At 42.9% G+C, this 18036-nt stretch overlaps 1 protein-coding gene across 1 annotated transcript in view; it reads left to right on the forward strand.

The window, feature by feature from the left end:
• Window positions 1–18036, forward strand: part of RRAS2 (RAS related 2) — a 47115-nt gene that overhangs the window by 15099 nt on the left and 13980 nt on the right. Inside the window, exon 2 of the mRNA XM_075426178.1 lies at window positions 17570–17657. Coding sequence (XP_075282293.1) covers window positions 17570–17657 — 88 coding nt within the window. The remainder of the gene's footprint in view (window positions 1–17569; window positions 17658–18036) is intronic.

An 18036-nucleotide genomic window follows, 5' to 3' on the forward strand; every position in this document is an offset into this window, starting at 1 on the left:
TGTTTACCAAAGTTTTTTGTGACCTATATTCATCTGATGTGCACCTGTGTTTTCCAGATACTGATGCTTTTCTCCTCAGCTGGTGTTTGTAAAGGAATACTGCATAGAGAAGTCAGCATGTATCCTCTGATGCAAATAAAGTAAATCATGTGATCTGCCTGCTCTGTGCAGGCTGATGGCACCTCGTAAGTTTAGAAAACAAGTTTATTTGAGAATTTATGTAAATTCTCTGTAAGAATGAGAGCACACAGGGGACAGAAGGGAAATTACCTTGCTGGAAACCCCCAGAGCAAATCTTGACTATATGCTGTTACTAAGCTGAAGTAGCTGAATTTGAACTTTTAGTTTTTAAGTTCACACCTGTAACGAGCCTAGAAATCCAACAGCTTGCCGGTCTTGAGAATGGGATGATAAACTGGTCAACCTGAGCATGGTGTGGGAGAATAGCGAATGCTTTAAATTTTTAGTGGTGTGCTTCTGTTTTTTTCCCTTAAAACTTGAAAGCCTGCTAAAATACAAGATTGTGTCGTATTCAAAAGAGGAGTAGCCGGAGAGGGAGAGACTAATGGAATCTATTCAAGTGAAATTTGGTGAAGAGCTGTCCTTGAAATCTTGCATGGACATTGGCTCTGAAGATTTAGCTGTGCCTCTCTTTGCTCAAGTGTGTTTAAATAAGCATAGAAAGTTACAATGTTGCAAAAGGATGAGAGAAATATTTTGCTTAACTGAATTGAGCCCAGACTTTTTGTATGCAAACTGGTAGTGCTTCTGCCCTCTGCTAGTTGGGATGGGGCATTTCCCTAAAACAAAGCGTGAGAAACAAGAAGCTGACATCAACAGAAAGGAAAGACCTTTGGGTGGGGAGAGTCCACTAAGCTTTGGGACACAGGAAAGACAACACCAGAAATACCCTCTTTGAAAGGTTTCTGTCTCTGTGGGACAGATGGTTTCTTTGAGACTGTAAATGTGAGGGTTGGGTAAAGAGCAAGGGAATAGTGCAAAAAGGACGATGAGGACTTGTGTTCTCTTGATGGTCTTAAGTTCTGTAGATTCATTTAGTAGTCTCCAGAGAGTTTGCTGCTCTACAGGAGGAAGAACATTTGGATGTTAAAGCCCTGTTTGCAGTATTTGCTAGTCAGTTACTTAAGCAAAGCTGTGTTTACAAGCTGTAGATGACAACCAAGAGTGGAGGGTGGCTCTCAGTGCTGTGCTATCACAGCATGTGTGGCTAGGTTAACATTTGGAGCGCTTGTGCATCAAACAACGAATTACAGCACCTGTGGTCTGATGAGAAAAGCTCTTCATTGGAGAGCTGAGGTTTTGCCTGAGCATCCAACTCTTCGAAGAAATAAAGCACTGTTTTCTTCTAGCCATCTGTGTCCTTCAGAATGAGACTGCCTGTAGCATTTGTTCTCAATTTGATCTTTAAGCTCTCCTTCGCCTTAGAGGAACCTCACTCACAAGCTGTGGGTTGAGACCTACTCTGGAACCCGCTCTAACACGCTGCTAAACAGGATGTTAGAGAATATTAGACCTTGCTTTCCAGTGATGCTAAGGTCTACGGGACTCTAGCAAATGCTTCTGGCTCAAACTGTGAATTCCCTGAACAATGAGGGACAGTCTGTGGATGTAGTGTTTAATGCAAATCATGTTTTTTATCTGTTACTTAGAATCGGCTCTACCATGGGAAGTGATGTTGCTCAGTGTAAAAATGCTCCAATCTTTTGTTTGCGTTCTTTACTGCTACCATAAATGGCGATACTGTAAAAACATTTGTTGACTGCGTGTGGTGTTTGATTGTGTAGCACCTCAGCTGAATGTTTGCTTGCAGTTTCTTGATGTGGTTCGTAATAGATGTGGCTTTTTGTAATGTGAAAGTAGATATTTGCACATGAACTTGTAGTTTGTGGCATCGTATGGTGTGAAGCAGGTCTTAACATGAGAACAAGTCTGCTAATGCTCGTCTCTAGCATACTGTGTTGCTGCGTTTTGTTAACTGAATGCAGATTGTGCCTTACAGGAGATGGGTTCATTTTTTTGCCTTAGTTATAACAGCACTTGGTTTGGGAGTAACTTTGTTCTCACTGAGGTAGAACAGTCCTTGCTGTTAAGATAGTAAGCTCTCTAGAAGTGTAATAAACAGGATTAACACCCAAATGTTTACGTCCCCTAACTGAAAGGTTGTGTGAAATATTCATCTAACATTGTTAACGCTGTAGATGTTAAGTGGTGATGGTGACCTCTAGCTTTTTCTATTCCATGTGGCGTCTGCGATAATTCCAAGGAAAAAGTAAGCTCCCTTTGAGTTTCCATGTGTTTTCCCTGCCCTGTGACTTGGGGTGATGCTGACTAAGAGTGGTACTACACCTGCAGGTGCAGAGGCGAAGGGGAAGAAACACTGTGGTTGGTTTTAGTATAAGCAAATGTTTTGCTGGTAAATATGCTTTTTTTAGATGGAAATTGGTGCTTGCTTAAATATGTAGACTGAATACTGAAGGCAGAAGCATCTTTAATAAAATTTGAGAACATAAGCATGTTTCCATTTGACACTCACTCTTTTGACTTTAAAATCTGAAGTTGTTGAGGCTGAAAATTCTGGCACTGCTTGAGAGCATTTGAATTGTGCTTACTGGGACTTTAAGATCTCTGTCTCTTCCCTCTAGATCAGCTACAAAGCTAATTTTAGCAAGATGATGCTTATAACCAGTTCTGCGCTATAAAATCTTGCTCACATGTCAGGATTAGCAACTGTAGAAACACTCGATAGTGTCTGGTTCCTGGAATCCAAGTCTGTACGCATTTCCCCACATTGCGACAGTATTGGTGACATTGTGCTTCTAAAGCCTTCCGTAATTGGAAGGATAATGCCACTCAAGAACTTGCTTCTGTCAGCCTCCCTGGTAAACGTTTCTGTTGTGAAGGATTTGGCTTCGTGAGCACCGGCGGTGCTGGGGAGTGCCTGTGTGCAGCCGCTGGCCTGGGGGGATGGAAGGGAGGGCCGTCTGGGCATCCTCTGCCAGCGATGCGTCTCCCCCTCGCTCGTCCTGCGATCCTGATGTTGATGCGACTTCGTGCACACTGTAAAAATAATTCAGGCAAAATAGGTACTGCCCAGATTGCTTAGCTGAAGAGTATCATAAGCAAGTGTGGATTGGCAGTGAGGTGCACAGAAAATGTTGGGCTGCATGTGAACGTCAGGTGTTAGTCTGCAAATTTGCTGGTTTAAAAGTGAATTCACCGATTCAGAGCAACTTTGTGCCACTGAGGTATGGATGCAAGTGTAGCACAGGTGTGGGCACATACCTCAGAGAGAAATGGAACATCGAGGCTGGAGCTCCTGCACAGCCATCAGTCTGGTGGTCTGGGGGTTTTTTGCTTCTTGTTTTTTTTCTTCTGTTTAGGATAAAATTTTCTTTATTACATGTTGTATTTCTTCAAAGAACTTAACCTGACTGTCTCTGATGTAAAAGTTCCAATATATGTGGCTTTGCTTCTGAAAGGTTAGAAATGAAATGCTACAGTTCCTGTTGTAAACAGTCCTTGTGCAGTGTACTGCAGCTTACCACTTGATGAGAAAACCAGTCTGAATTACACTGTTGTCAGATGTGAAGGAGTAATAACCTTTCATCTTGAAATCTGCTGCTGGTGGTAGTAAGACAGACTATGAAGACATTCTCCAAGGACTTTAAGATTTGACTTCTCTGCAAGCACTTGGTTAGGCTGGAAAGAAAAGCATTGTACTCTGCTGGTATCTATGATGGGAAATACTCAGTATTACTTTTTTCAAAGTGGTTTGTCCAGCTGAAGCTTTGCTTCAGTTACACAAGTCCATGCTGCAGGCTTTTTGAACTCTGTATATTGTATTTCTAATTTTTGTTCTTGTAGAAACCTGGAGTTTTTGAAAATAGTGGTATTAATTTGAACCACTACTTATGAAGCAGTAGTGTCTACATCTGTGAGACTAGCCTCTGGTTAAAATACTCGTGCCTTTCGACAGGCATCATGCCTTACCATGATCAGGTCAGCCTGCATCACTGAAATCTGTGTCAAGTATCGCTCTGCTGAGATGGGGTAGGATTTCTCTGTTTTGCTTCAAGGGTGGAGTAACTTATCACATTGCTCTGCTAAGTTTGGTTGACAAATGACCAACTCCAGTCTGTTTTTTTCTTCTTCCCCTCTGTCAGAATAGGATCTGTTGTACACTATGCCCAAGCAGTTGAACAAAACAAAGGGATTGCTTGTGTGCCAGGAAGATCTGAACACACTGTCCCTAGCGTGGAAAGGCTTACGCAGCCTGCCCAGCCTTGGAAGAGATCCCCTTCCCTTCTTTTCACTCTCACAATTAGGTGGGTTAACCTGACACCTTAGATTAGAGACAAGGCAAAAAGTACTCTTAAGTTTTTTGTTGTTTGGCTCTAAATCTTGAACTAAGGTTATGAGTACTTCTTCTTGATGTGTCAGGGTTAAAAATCTGATGCTGAAATGTCAATCTCTTGAAAAACTTCACAGAGGGGACATTAAAGTTATGGAGCTTGTTGCTGGACTGGGGAGTAATGGGCATGTCGGTGCTCTGGTCCCTGTGGGAGCCCATGTGCTGGCTCTGCTCAGAGCTGCCAAGTCTGAAAGTACAGATAGTGTGGAAAAAAACACTTGTTGACCAGTACAAATTCTCCTCCTATGTGAGGTTTTACTGCTTAGCCACAGGCTTCTGAGAAATGGCTTCAGGAGGCGGAAAGCATGTTTTCATCTTAGAATACAGCATGACGACTGATACGGATGTGCAAAAATACCTGGTGTTGGGGCATGGCGGGTACCCCCGACTGCTGAGCTGCTGAGGCTGCTGGGCCTGCAGCCTGGGGCTTGCGTGCCTCGAGTCGACCAGCCTGGTTCAGTATGGCTTTCACGCTGTGTCTGTTGTGGTGAGAGGAAAGCTGAAGAAACTACCTTGTTAACAGTGTGTGTTTAGCACATTACCCCTATTGTAGTTCTTTTAGCATGAACTTGTTGTTGGTAGCTTGCCACCTGCAAGCTGTTCAGATACCCTTTTCTAAGGGGAAGTCGCCCAGTATGTTTTCATTTTAATTGATTTTGCTGCACGCTTTACCATTAAAATATGTGCAGCATGCAGCTTCAGGTGTTTGCACTCATGAATGATCAACACACTTTCAAGAAGCCCGCTATTTTGTAGGCAGGCAACTAGTTCTTTCACTATCACTTACAATTTTCATGTCTCAAAGATAACTGCTTTGTGTATTTTACTTATATGGGCGAGGATTTTGGGGGAAGGCTAGTAATAATTAGCCTTGCTAATGAAAATAGGTGGCTAAAGAAGACTTAGAGCTGTCATTTCAGCATTCTCAGCACTTCTGGTTATGCCACTTTCAAAACTTAAAGATCATAGTAATTATCTGTATTCTTCAAAATGCATCTAGACGGTCTAGTCTCAGGCCAAAACGTTGAAGTTGAATACATACAGAATTTGGGTAAATACAGCTATTAGAACTGTGTTTATCTTCTGACACAATAGTTCTTAGTAGATACGAGTGCTATTTTGTAGCTTTTTCCTAAATAATTAGCTTCTAATGATCAGTCAATAAATCTTTGACAAATAAAGTACTCCAGACTTTGCTAATGAAGTGGAAAGTTTTCATGTTGGATATTGTCCAACCTAGTGTTAAAAAATTCCATGGGATTAACTGGTAATAGAAAAAGATTATAGGACAGGAACTAGTATATCACTGTCTATGACTGCGATGATCTCACAGTATAAATGAAATGTGTTACCAGCTCTGAAAGTCATCTTAACTTTTAATTACCTAATTGCTAATGATTCTGTGTCTCTGTTTTCTAACAGAACAAGCGGTATGAGCAAAACTTCTGGAAGCTTTCACTCTTTTGATTCAGGCTCTGTTTGGTGCTTTATGTATATAGAAGCGAATTACGTATACAAATATTTATTTTTTTATAGATATATAGAGAGAGAAGTTGAGGGAAAAGGCGTCTTTCAGTGATATGCTGTGAGCTTTGCTGAAGTGTCTGGACATTTAAAGGTGGTTTGCAGTTGGCTAGTATTTGGATGGGGGATTTTTTTAAAAAAATTTTTAGCTGGCCGTTTGAACTGTCTGGTCTCTTGATTGTGCTGCAGGCAGCGGGGAACCGTGGTGGAAGGTCAGGAGTGGGGATGACAAAACCTCCCTCTTCCACTAGCAGGAAGTTGCTAATGTAGTTCAGTTTTATTGGGAGATACTATGCTACAAGTATTTAATCCTAACTTGAATGATTCTAGAAAACTGTAGTCTCTGGGTTTAACAGACCACTTAACCCGGCTGTATCTCGGTGTTAAACAAATGTTTTAAGAGGAAGAATGTGGAGAACTTTTCTTCCTCAGACTTTCCACCTGTCTTTCTGATGAATTGTGGCCTAAGCCCACACCTGCTTCCAAGCTATTGCAAACCTATGCAACTGACAATAGTGCCTGGTGTTGTGGAGAACAGAAGGGTAAGAGTAAAGGTAGGAAGAGGCTCTTACTACATAAAATGGATCTTTACTTCCTACTTTCAGGATAAGAGAGGTATCCACTTCAGAAATTTTTGATCTTAGCTTGCTGTGGAGTCCAAGGCCTCCGACATTTTCAGGTACTTAAAATGTGAAGCAGGAGTCAACGTTACTAAAATGCAGTAGAATTGCTGAAGTGAGGCTTTGTTTTACTGGCTTGTTTGGGCTAGAAAAACTTCTTACTGCATTAATGTAATTGTATGGGTCCAAGTGTCTTTAACATAGGCTAGACAATCTGAAAAGTCCAATTCAAAAGCAATTTGTTTGCAGCCTGAATCTATTTTAAAGGTTCTGATTTTACATTAATACCTGTGCTCTCCCTGAGGTTTGGGGTTTTTTTGCCATGGAATTAACTTTTCTGATCTGCATTTCAGTTCTTCCAGTACATTCCTCAAGGAGTAGTAAAGTGTTGTCTTTCTTAATAGACTGTAAATGCCCTAAACGTGGGTCTCCTCATAGCTTCTAACCTGAAGTCTGTTGCTGACGGTGTTTGAGTTAGGGTTAAGTTACTGAAATGAAGAGCTATTTTAATTAACTGTAAGTCTTACCCTGTTACTGTACTTACATTTATAAATCAAAAGCTCTTACGTTACACCATATATCGTGAGGTGTTCTAATGACTTCACATGTATGAGAAAAGGTATTCCAGTAACTTCTGCCCCACCAGGAGATTTTTTGAGTAACCTTACTTTTCACTTTTAGCTAGATTCCCTATTATCTTGTTATATGCATATCCTAAAATCAGATATGTACTGTTACGATATCATGGGCTTCTTGAGGTAGAAACCTGAGTTCATCCTGAAGAGTTTGTGTGAGCTGCTATGTTGAAAACTGTCTGAACCTGATAAAATCTGGGGGATGAAAAGGTAGCATGTAGTGAATATTTTAAACATACCTTGAATTGTAAGTGGCCCAAATCAGGAAGGTGAGGTATTTGGTGTGTTCATAGTTCTTGCACACATTTACTGTGAAGCAAAAATGAGATTAAATGAAATCAAGACTTATCTGTGCTTGCAGTATAGAGTACATTTTACAGTCAGACATGTTTCGACTTGAGAAATTGCATAGATGCCTTCAAAGAATTTTGTAGGTGCTTACTGGCATTAAAAGGCATTAATTCAAGGCATTACAAAGAAGTCTTAACAGACAGTGAAAGTGTACATTCTCTGATCTTGAGTAATGAAAACTGCATCACCAGGAACTGTTCAAGAGACCAAAGTTCAATCATGTGTTGCCTAAAACCAGTCTCTGTGTGAGTGCCCTTGGCGTTTGGTGTGGTTTGATTTTGAGAAATTTGAGAATTAGAAATCGGAGGCAAATGTTCACAGGCTGGTAAGCTGCTAATACGGAGTTGGTGTACAGCGTGGGGAGCTGTAAGCAGGGAACTGAAAGGAGACACAGTTGCAGTCAGTTTGAATTTAAAAGGTGAAAGCTGTTTTTAAAAAAGAAAAGTCTCAATTTGCTGTTTTTTAAGGAAGATAGTATTTAAAAAGATACTCACGTGCATTTCAAAATATATATTAAAAAAAACCCCACTCTCATCAGTGTTCATGTTATATGCATGTAACCAGTGCCCACAGTGCAAGTACTGAGGCTGCATTAATGCTTTACAAGAGTTACCCTAACAGTATGTTTAAGCTTGACAGGGTGTTAGCAAAAAGGCATGTAATTTTTCAGTGAAGTAGTTGTAACAGTTATTCTTTAAACCTCTATGATTCGAACATGGACTGAGAGGCTGCCTCAGTTATGTTTCAACGACACTTTCTTTTCCCCAAGCGAATCTGCTGTCCCTGGGTGGATTCTTAATTTTTTCAGAATCTTGTAATTACCTGTTCAGCAGTTAAAAACTCTCCAGATTTCTGTATGTGACCCTGAACTGTTTTAGAAGTCATGCCTTGGGTGCCAGGTTTGAGGGAGAAACAGAGGGAGATTCTTCCCAGTGCTGCTGCAGCCCGGACAGGGTTGGAGAAGGCAAAGCTGCTGTATTATAAGTAGCCATTAGGGGAGGGCCAAAAACTAACAGGCATTTTTTCAGGAGTGTTGAAAGGTGTAAAGAGCTTATGGGTGTTCACTTTCAGAGCACAAAAGTCAGTTTGATTTCAGTATTTCACCTTCCTGAGTCTTTGTTGTCGTCTTGAGTTTTAGTCCACCGTGTGAGTTGATGCTCCAGAACCAGCGTGGCTCTGAAGTCCCTAACACGAGTCGGTCCTGTTGAGTTGTGGGTGAAATCTGTGGGATTTCCTAGCATGTGGCTGTCCAGAGAAGCATCACTGGAAACCATTGTGTTTATGGATACGAAGTTCAGGTGTTCATTTAGTAAACAGGAAAATAAAAGGTGCATAGACAGAATTCAGATATGTGTGTTAGCCTTCAGACTGAAGATGCTTTACCCTCTGTATGCTTTCTGCCCTTGCTCCCCCCATCCTACCTCGTGTTTCCCAACACTTGAGGGAAGCAAAGTTAGTTTTGTTTTTAGGCACTCGGGGTAGTGACCATAATAGAGCCCACAAAGAAAAGAGCTGTGTTATGTTTGGCTATGTGCATGCAATATGCCGAGGTGCTGAGCACAGATTTCTTAAGTTTTCTTTTTCTGATGTACTCGTTCAGTGAGGTACATGTAAGGGCAGGGAGGGGAGAGAGAAGAGTTTGTGGCTGTACAGTAGGACTAACTCATGCTTTGTTTAGTGTTTCCAGACCAAGCACAAGCTCTTGAAAATCCTTGTGTTGCATAAAAGAAGTCAAGAAGACTTGCGTATTCTTAACCAAGTCAGAGGTTTGCTTTTGTATCTTACCATGTCTTATTCAGAATCACGTGCTGGGAGTAATCTAATGGACACATGCTGGGGCCACCATGGGTTATTTGAGAAGTTTGCATTCTTTGTTATGATTTTCTATTTTAACAGAACTATGAAAATTTGATTAAGCATATACTTAGTTATTGTATGTATATATAATGCTAGTTCTTCAGGAACAAATAAACTCGTGTATGAATTTCCAAAGGGTTTAGCTTGTATGTGGCTCATAGCATCTTTCTTTCACTGTAGCTTCAGTTTAATCCTCTTCTCTCTGCGTCTCAGTTTTCACTGGTTGTGAAATTATCAAGTGTTTCACATCGCTGGATAATTGCAGTAGTTGTAGTTGCAAATGACATCTGTTTCCCTGGGTAGCCATAACAATGCTGGCAGTATACATTAGAACAGTGGGAGGTAGTGTAAATTAAGGGAAGCATCCTTGATTGCTTACAAGCACTGACTCTTTTAATTTTTCTTTTTTTTGAAAGAAAGGAACAGGTGCTCTTACTGTTTGTATAATTAAAAGAAAGTAACTCTTAGGAGATTTGTATGGCTGTAGGATGATCGGAGGAGGATACACCTCACCTCTGTAGGATCCAGTGTTGTTGTATTCATCATTTCTGCAGTCTGGGCTTTATCAGCATAATTCGAGACCTTTGGTCCCTTGCTGTCCCCAGTGTCCAACACCAAAATACTTCCTCTCTTTCTACAAAGTGTGACTGTTTTTGCCAGCAAAGCATGCTCAATCATCTCAAGCACTTCTGTTAAAGCGGTGCGGGGTTGCTGTGGGTAGCTCCTGCAGTCTTTCTGGCATTGTTTTGGGCAATGCCTGAGCCCTTGGCAGAGGTGGCTCTCCTGGTGTCAACCCCAACAGTGTTGATCTCCTGCTCCCCTGACACCAACCAAATAGGCCTGTCCAGACACATCAGATCCTAGTGAACCACTTGCTTTTGGGGAGGTACAGGGTAAGTATTTAACAAGCTTGTCAAAGGCTATCTAATCAGTGGTGTGCTTTTTGTTTGTTGTTTTTTCTGTGACCCAAGCACTTGGGGCTCTGCAAAATACTAAATTTGTATGTTTTGCTGTATCTGTTCCTTTATTCTGGAATGCAGTCTGGGTTTAACTTTGCTTCCAGAAGTCAGTTCAGGTTTTTTCCTGCCTGTTTTCCTTGTTTTCTAGCCAGCCAACTCAAATATTTCTAAAGAAATGACTTGAGGAGTGCCCTTCGCAGTGTGAAAGGAGATTTTTCAGTTAATTTCTTCAGGTGCTGAGGCTCTAGCGGCTGCTTTGCTTGATCACCCGCTCTCCTGGGTGGGTTAGTCCTGGGCCAGGGCCAGCACAGTGCTTGACCAAGGTGACAGGTTACAGCCACCCCTCCTCTGGGAACATGTCTGTGGTGGCATTGAGGCTGTTTGTGCTCCTCTAGGGACAGGGATGGAAACATAGATTAAAACTGCTTGAAATGGTCTCTGACCTCCTCTGCAGCCTGGAGGAGGGCACAGTGTGACACTGTGGTCGTGTTAGTATAGGCTTAGCTGCTGAATCACTCTTCTTGGGTAGAAGAGCTGAAGGCAGAGACTGTAAGGTTTCCATGGGTGGCAAAGCAGTGAAGGCTGCAAACTGATTCATGCGATCAGTCATTTAGATCTGAATTCACAGTCGGAGAAAGCTTTTATGGAATGGTTAAGGACCTCAAACAGAAAGGTGTCCCCTTAAGGTCCTGCTGACTGACTGGGGCACTAGAGTTCTGGTCTTAAACTATGGCACTGTCTTTGTCTGTGACTTGGAACAAATGCCAAAAATACTTATTTAAATGAAGAAAACTGTTTAGAAGAGAACTTGGTCACGTTTCTGTCTCTTTCTGGGTTAAGTATTTCTGATCTGGTCAATGTGGTGCATGATAGGGCTGTAGCCGATACTGTGATTTGTTCTATGCCCATGGTGAAGATGTGCTATTGCAGACTGAATGGACTTTATGTCTGTTGAGTGGGAAAGGAGCAGACAGATGTTCTTGAAGTGTGGAGGAAACGAGGAAAAACCTAGAGAAGAGATTATGGTAGTGTTAGAGGTAGTCAAGGAGAAACTGCCAAAAGAAGCACTCTGCCAGGTAGCACTTGTAACCTAGGGGATGTCTCGGGATCATGTATTTTGGGTATACGGGAATGTATGCAAGTCTAAAGCTGAAGCTGTGGTGTGTAGCATTCACCAACATGTTTGTTGTAAGTTCTAACTTATAAATTATAGCTAGGAAGGATTTTAGGGCTATTTGCAATGCTGAAATTGTAGATACTATTTAAATCCAGATCTGGTCTGTAACTTCAGCTGGAGGGTGGAAACCCTTCTATTTCCTTGCCTTCGCTGGATTGAAACCAAAAATTTAAACATGTGGAAAAAATTTAAATAGGCAACTAGTGGCTCTTTGAAACATTGAGTGTATATTTAGTCAATACAAATGGAGCTTATAGACACAGCAAGGATGAATACATACTTTGGCATGTACCACTCCTTTAGCTTACTCATCGTGGTGTGCTTTCTCTGTGCTGGGCTGCCTTTTGTTGCATGTTCTTCAAGCTTTGTGTGAAGATGAAGCACATTACACAGCCAGCCTGTGGACTGCAGCTTACAGCAGCCCCCAGCTGATAGCGTCTGGCTCCTCTCTTGCCTTGAAACTTAAGTGTTAGTGCAAAAGAAGTAACTGAGTGGCTTTTCAGCTTGTGGACTGTTGATGAGCTTATGAAGAGTAAATGAGAAAAGCTGTGTAACAGCTGTAAAACTGTGCTGGGGTTCTCCATCTTTCCACGTAAGGTGTCTTTACTTAGTTGTTTTTATTAATTTATGAAGCAGGACTCCTGGGCTTGTAAGGAGTCTGGCTAATGGAGGAATTCCCTTATGTATATTAAAGGCAGCATAACAAAGGGGGAAGACAAACTAAAAGCAGGTCTTCACACGTTCTTCTTGCCAAAAGACTTGAGTGATTGAAACAATGATTTAGAGATTACTGTTACCTTAAATGGGGAAAGACTGCTAGGGCAGTATAGATACAGTAGAGTCATTGTTCCCAAGTGCCACAAGTAGAAACTCCTGCGAAGGTCAGGAGATTGTTTGAAATACAACACACTTGTCATCTTAAGATGTGTTGGGTTTGTGTGGCAGGGTTTTGGTTGTGGGGGGAGGCTACAGGAGCAGCTTCTGTGAGGAGCTGCCAGAAGCTTCCCCCGTGTCTGATAGAGCCAATGCCAGCTGCCTCCAAGATGGACCTGCCACTGGCCGAGGGCGAGCTCATCAGCCATGGTCGTAACACCTCTGGGGTAGTGCAGTGAAGAAGGGGGTGGGAGGGGGAAACCCCTCCACAACAGCAGCCGGAGAGAGGGGTGAGACGATATGAGAGAAACAACTCTGCAGACACCAAGGTCAGTGAAGGAGGAGGGGGAGGAAGTGCCCCAGACGCTGGAGCAGAGATTCTCCTGCAGCCTGTGGTGAAAGCCATGGTGAGGTAGGCTGTGCCCATGCAGCCCATGGAGGTCCACGGTGGAGCAGATCTCCACCTGTAGCCCATGGAGGACCCCATGCCAGAGCAGGGGGATGCCCGAAGGAGACTGTGACCCCGTCGGGAGCCCACGCTGGAGCAGGCTCCTGGCAGGACCTGTGGAGAGAGGAGCCCACGCTGGAGCAGGTTTGCTGGCAGGACTTGTGACCCCGTGGGGGACCCATGCTGGAGCAGTTTGTGGAGGACAGTCTCTCATGGGAGGGACCCCACACTGGAGCAGGGGAAGAGTGTGAGGAGGAAGGAGTGGCAGAGACAATGTGTGATGAACTGAATGCAACCCCCATTCCCCGTCCCCCTGCGCTTCTCAGGGGAAGGAGGTAGAAAATCAGGAGTGAAGTTGAGCCTGGGAAGAAGGAGGGGGGAAGGGGTGGGATTGAGGAGGTGTTTTTAAGATTTGGTTTTATTCTCACTGTCCTGCTCTGGTAATAAATTAATTTTTCCTGAAGTTGAGTCTGTTTTGCCTGTGACATTAATTGCTGAGTTGAGTGATCTCTCCCTGTCTTATATCAACCCTTTCATTATATTTTCTCTCCCCTGTCCAGCTGGGGAGGGGAGTGATAGTGGCTTGGTGGGCACCTGGTGTCCATGAGTGTATAGGAAGCCATTTTGGTGGTGGGTTGCCCAGCTGCAAGTGATGTGGGGATGAGGGGGTGGTGGTTGTTCTTCAGTTTGTTTTTTTTAACTCTGCAAAAGGGCTTGTCCTTGGCAGGCTTTCCCATCTCTGAACTTGATTGCCTCAGCAGTCTTAGAAAGAGGAAACCTAGAAAACGTGTTGCATAATATTCTGGGTAAGTTGAATGGTTGATGAGACTACTGGGCTTGGCTTCTCATTTCCCTTCTAGGAGATGGGTGGAAAGAGCCTTGATTTCACTAGTAATTAAGGGAGTGATGTAACAGAAGAGCATTTTACTTCACCAGCTTTATAGAAGAAAGTTGGTTTCTTCTAATTATTTCCTGCAGGCAGGGCCGACTGTGGTGGAGCCAGCTGAATGAGACAGCTCCTCCGATTCATCGCAGAAACCCTGTTGCTCCTAGAAGAGCAGATTTGGCAGCCTGGTCTGTAGTGGGTCGCCCAGGTTGTCTGGACTTGGCATCAGTTTAAAGCCAGTAGGTTGGCAGTGGTTTGTATCTGCTGGAATTGCCCTCCTCTTAGTCTTTTCAGCAGTTCTGCCACAAACTCTTTGACTTCTACAAAGCTGCTTTTGCCCGGTGTATGGTCTTGGGCTTGCTGGGTGTGCAGGCACCTTCCCACCATTGCAGGACAGCCTTCAGAAATGAAGGTACAGCAGCCTCACGGAGTGTTTCAGGATGTGCTCTGCCATCCCTTATTTCTTCAAATGCTGTCTGTAGGGTGCATTTCTGCTTAGATTGATAAATACTGCGTCTGCTACATCTAATTTTTGTAAATCAACTTTGACTCAGTAAGGCCTGCAAGCTGTGGTTGATGTGCTCCCTGTGGCAAATGGTCCCAGTGCAATTTGGGAAGACTCATTCAAAACCAGCAGCTATTTCAGGCACATTAGTTTTGTCCAGTGCCTGGAGGTAAACCACAACGCTAATTGCCTTGCAAACCTCTCCTGTAGTGGCTGTGACAGCAGATTTGGCAGTGGGAGGGAAGGAATTGCTACAAGAGGCTTGTTAAAGGGGGGAGCTCTGGCATCTGCTCATTCAGTTTGACATGTGGCTGGTGCTGGATCAGGGTAACTTAGTCTTGTTCCCTTTTTTGAGGGAGGAGCTGTGTTCCATGTCTCTACCTAGTCTGGCATTCTTGCTTTGTGTGTTGCTTCCTTTTTTTTTTTTTAAACAAACCAAAAAGGGTGGAGGGAATCGCAGAAATGCCCTGGAGATTATAGAACATGCTGCAGTTCTTGGCCCTTGGACAGATAATAAGGAAAATATGAAGAATCCCTCTGAGATTATTATGCTTTTCTTTTTCTGACTTCTCTCAGTGAAAAATATTGCACTTGTCAGATACAAATTTGCTGCTTTAGGTGATCTACTAATACTGAGTTGTGAGAGTGAAATAAATTGATTCCAACTTCTCCCTTTTGTTTAAGACTTGACATGCTGTACTGCTTTATAGATTTAAAGGGTCAGACAGTAACTTTGAATTCTGCAGGACAGAGAAATGAAAGTTGAAGCTGGAGAGGGATAGGGAGTAACCTCAAGTCAGAACTCTGAAGTTCTAGTATACTGATAATGACGCCACATTTTAGTCACCTCTTTTTTATAAATACCACTTTCTTTCCTTAATGAAACATAGGACTTAAATTCCCTTCCTAGTGATTGTCCTTTCTAAAGTCAGATTCTGTGAATGATTTTATTTTTGACATTTGTATGTTTGTATAAGTGAATTTCTCTTCCGTCTTTCAAAGATTGTTAAAGGACACAGAAGACTTGAGACCTAATTTATTGTTTACAAATAAATTCATTCCTCAAAGTCTGTTCTTAAGCTCCTGGATAGCACTTTTTGGGTCATGGATACAGGTGAAAGAAAAGACGAGCAGTTTTGAAGGCTGTGTTTATTTTAGCTTTAAATCATCAGAGAAGCAAGGTAAAGGGACAACTTGCAGTCAGGACAGCATCTTCTGGGGGCTTGTTCCGTGGTGAGATGTCCTGCTGTCTGCAAATAGGCACTCTTCTGCTGGAAAACGTGAAGTTTGTTTGTGTGCTCCATTTAGGATCCCATGCCTGTTGGTGTGTGTGAAGATTTCTGGGGGGAGGGGTGGGTGTTTGGGGTTTTGGATGAGGTTGGACCTGGGTGCATGTTCTAAACAAAGGAGAAAGCATTTGTTATCCAGAAATGAGCAACTTGACTTACATGAAGCACTGTGAGAAAGGACTGAGTGACAGCATCTCACGTGTCCCAGGTATCTCTGGTGGGACAGGGTGCTAGGATTTTACCCTTCTGGGAAAGAAACATGGCTGTTTTAATGTTATTGGTGCCTAAAGGTAGCTGGTTACACAGTGGTGCTGCCAATGCAGAGCGACTGAGATGGCTGTGTAGGTGTACCCTGAAAGGACAGTTTACTGATGTCTACTTCAGATGCAAAGGAGGAATGCAGAGCTGTTCAGTGTCTCTGCTCTAGGGGTCAGCAGTTTTTCGGTATGGTGCCACGTCTAAATGAATAGATCAACAGCAACCTGAACATACTCTTCCTGCAGCCAGCTGCATGTGGTGAGGTGGTGCTGTGTGAGCATGGGTTGTGTATGGTGTACACAGCTGGTGAAGCGTGTTACAACTGGTGATGTGCTCCTCCCGGTTAAGGCAGCTGCAGCTCAGTTGTTGAGCTCTGCTGGGGAACCTATGTCCGTGCTGTTGAACCAGAAACCTAGCATGGACGTGTCTGGAGACGGTTAGTGGCATAGTGATGTAATTTTAGTTATTTCTTTTTTTTTTTTCTTTTTTTTTCCCCTACTGTGACATCTGCTAACTTGATGTTGGTAAATTTAGAGGAACACAGTGGTGTCTTGATGGCATCTTTGTACTTGTGTGATGGGAAAGATGCTTCAGTGAGAACTATTAACTGTAACATAATAATATGCACCCTCTTTTGGAACAAACCCCCCATTTTTTGCTTCCTAGAGACAATATGTAGTTTTAAAGCATTCCTATTTCCTTTCTGGCTTACAGAACTGAGTAACACATGCAGGTAGTACTGCTCCAGTTACTGTGGCATTCATCTGGGTGCGTGCATGTCCGGCGTGCTCGATTTCTGGACAGTCAGGATAGTAAACATCTCCAGTGCCTGCTGCATTGAGCACAGAGGGGGAGGAATTTGATCAGACTTGAGATTTAGTAGGCCAGTGTGCTTTGTTTTGGGTGCAGATAACTTTGCTATGACTGCGTGCAAGCTAAAAATTAATCCTTTGAAATCTAAACTTGTCGTGTTCGGATAGTGTTGTTACCTCAATATTCAATTCCAGGTCTCCCAGTCTGTAGAAGGATTGTACCAGAATGCGTGTTGCTCTGCAGTTTGTGTGATGAGTAACACACTGGCAGTATCTGGTGGAGCCTTGTGCTTAGGTGGTGCGTGGTGCAGGTGTTTCGTGGCTTATTCGGCTTTCAGGAGTTGACTTTAAGCACACACACCCTTCAAAAAGGCATTAAAACCAGGAGAGAAATCCTGGAAACAAGGCTGATCCACTAAACTTTATTCAGCTTACAAACCAAGTGCCACTTGTGCTGCGTGGAGCTGTTGCTAGAAATTGTATTAAAACTGCTAGAGAATTCTAGAAGCAGTTGAAAAAATCCTGGCACTTCCTAGAAATTACTGGCTCTGGGAGCAGGGGAGGAAATCCTGGAAACTTTTGAGAATTCCGAACAACTTCTAAACCCTACCAGAAGTTCAGAGAAACTTAATGGTTACTAGAGACCTTAAAAGTTGCTAGAAACTAGAAGTTTCTAGGGATTCCTGCTGTGAAGTTCTAGGAGTTACCAGAGATCTCTAGGAAATGCTAAAAACTTTGTGTAAATTCAGTGACTCTGCTACAAGTCATGAGCGTTGACCAGGAGTAGGAAAGTTGTTACCTGCGATCTTTCTGGATAAATGGTTGTACACAGGTAAAACCTGTTCATCTTCCCTAAGCTGTCAAGCTTACAGTTTTAACATCTTGATTGATGAGTGTGTTGTATGTGCTCATCTTACACACAAACTTGTCTTATTTTCTGCAGTCCTATTTTGTTACGGATTATGATCCAACGATTGAAGACTCCTACACCAAGCAATGTGTGATAGATGAAAGAGCGGCACGCTTGGACAGTAAGTAGTCCGGCTAAAGCGTGGTACAGACAGCCCGTAGCTGTTGGTGCCTGTGTTTACATCTGTAAGTGTAAAATGTAATGCGGGTAAACAGCTGTGCAGCATGTAGTTTTTATGTAAGTGAGCGGCTGATAAAAGCTACCTACCTTTGTTTTATTAACGAGATACGCAGTATTTGAAGTGCTTATGCCTTATGTATGTGTGTGTCTCTTGAGGGTAAACTAGACTTTTTTTTGCCTACAAAACTAGGAGAATTTGTATAGCTCCTGGAAGTTACCTGGGTGGCGTGGTGGGATGAAGAACACTTGGCTGTTGGGTGCTGCCTCTCCCAAGTGCAATTGCTTTAAAAGTTTGAGTTCTTCCTTGTCAGTGACTTCTT

Source organism: Opisthocomus hoazin, chromosome 7, assembly GCF_030867145.1.
Source record: "Opisthocomus hoazin isolate bOpiHoa1 chromosome 7, bOpiHoa1.hap1, whole genome shotgun sequence".
NCBI classification, from domain to species: domain Eukaryota; kingdom Metazoa; phylum Chordata; class Aves; order Opisthocomiformes; family Opisthocomidae; genus Opisthocomus; species Opisthocomus hoazin.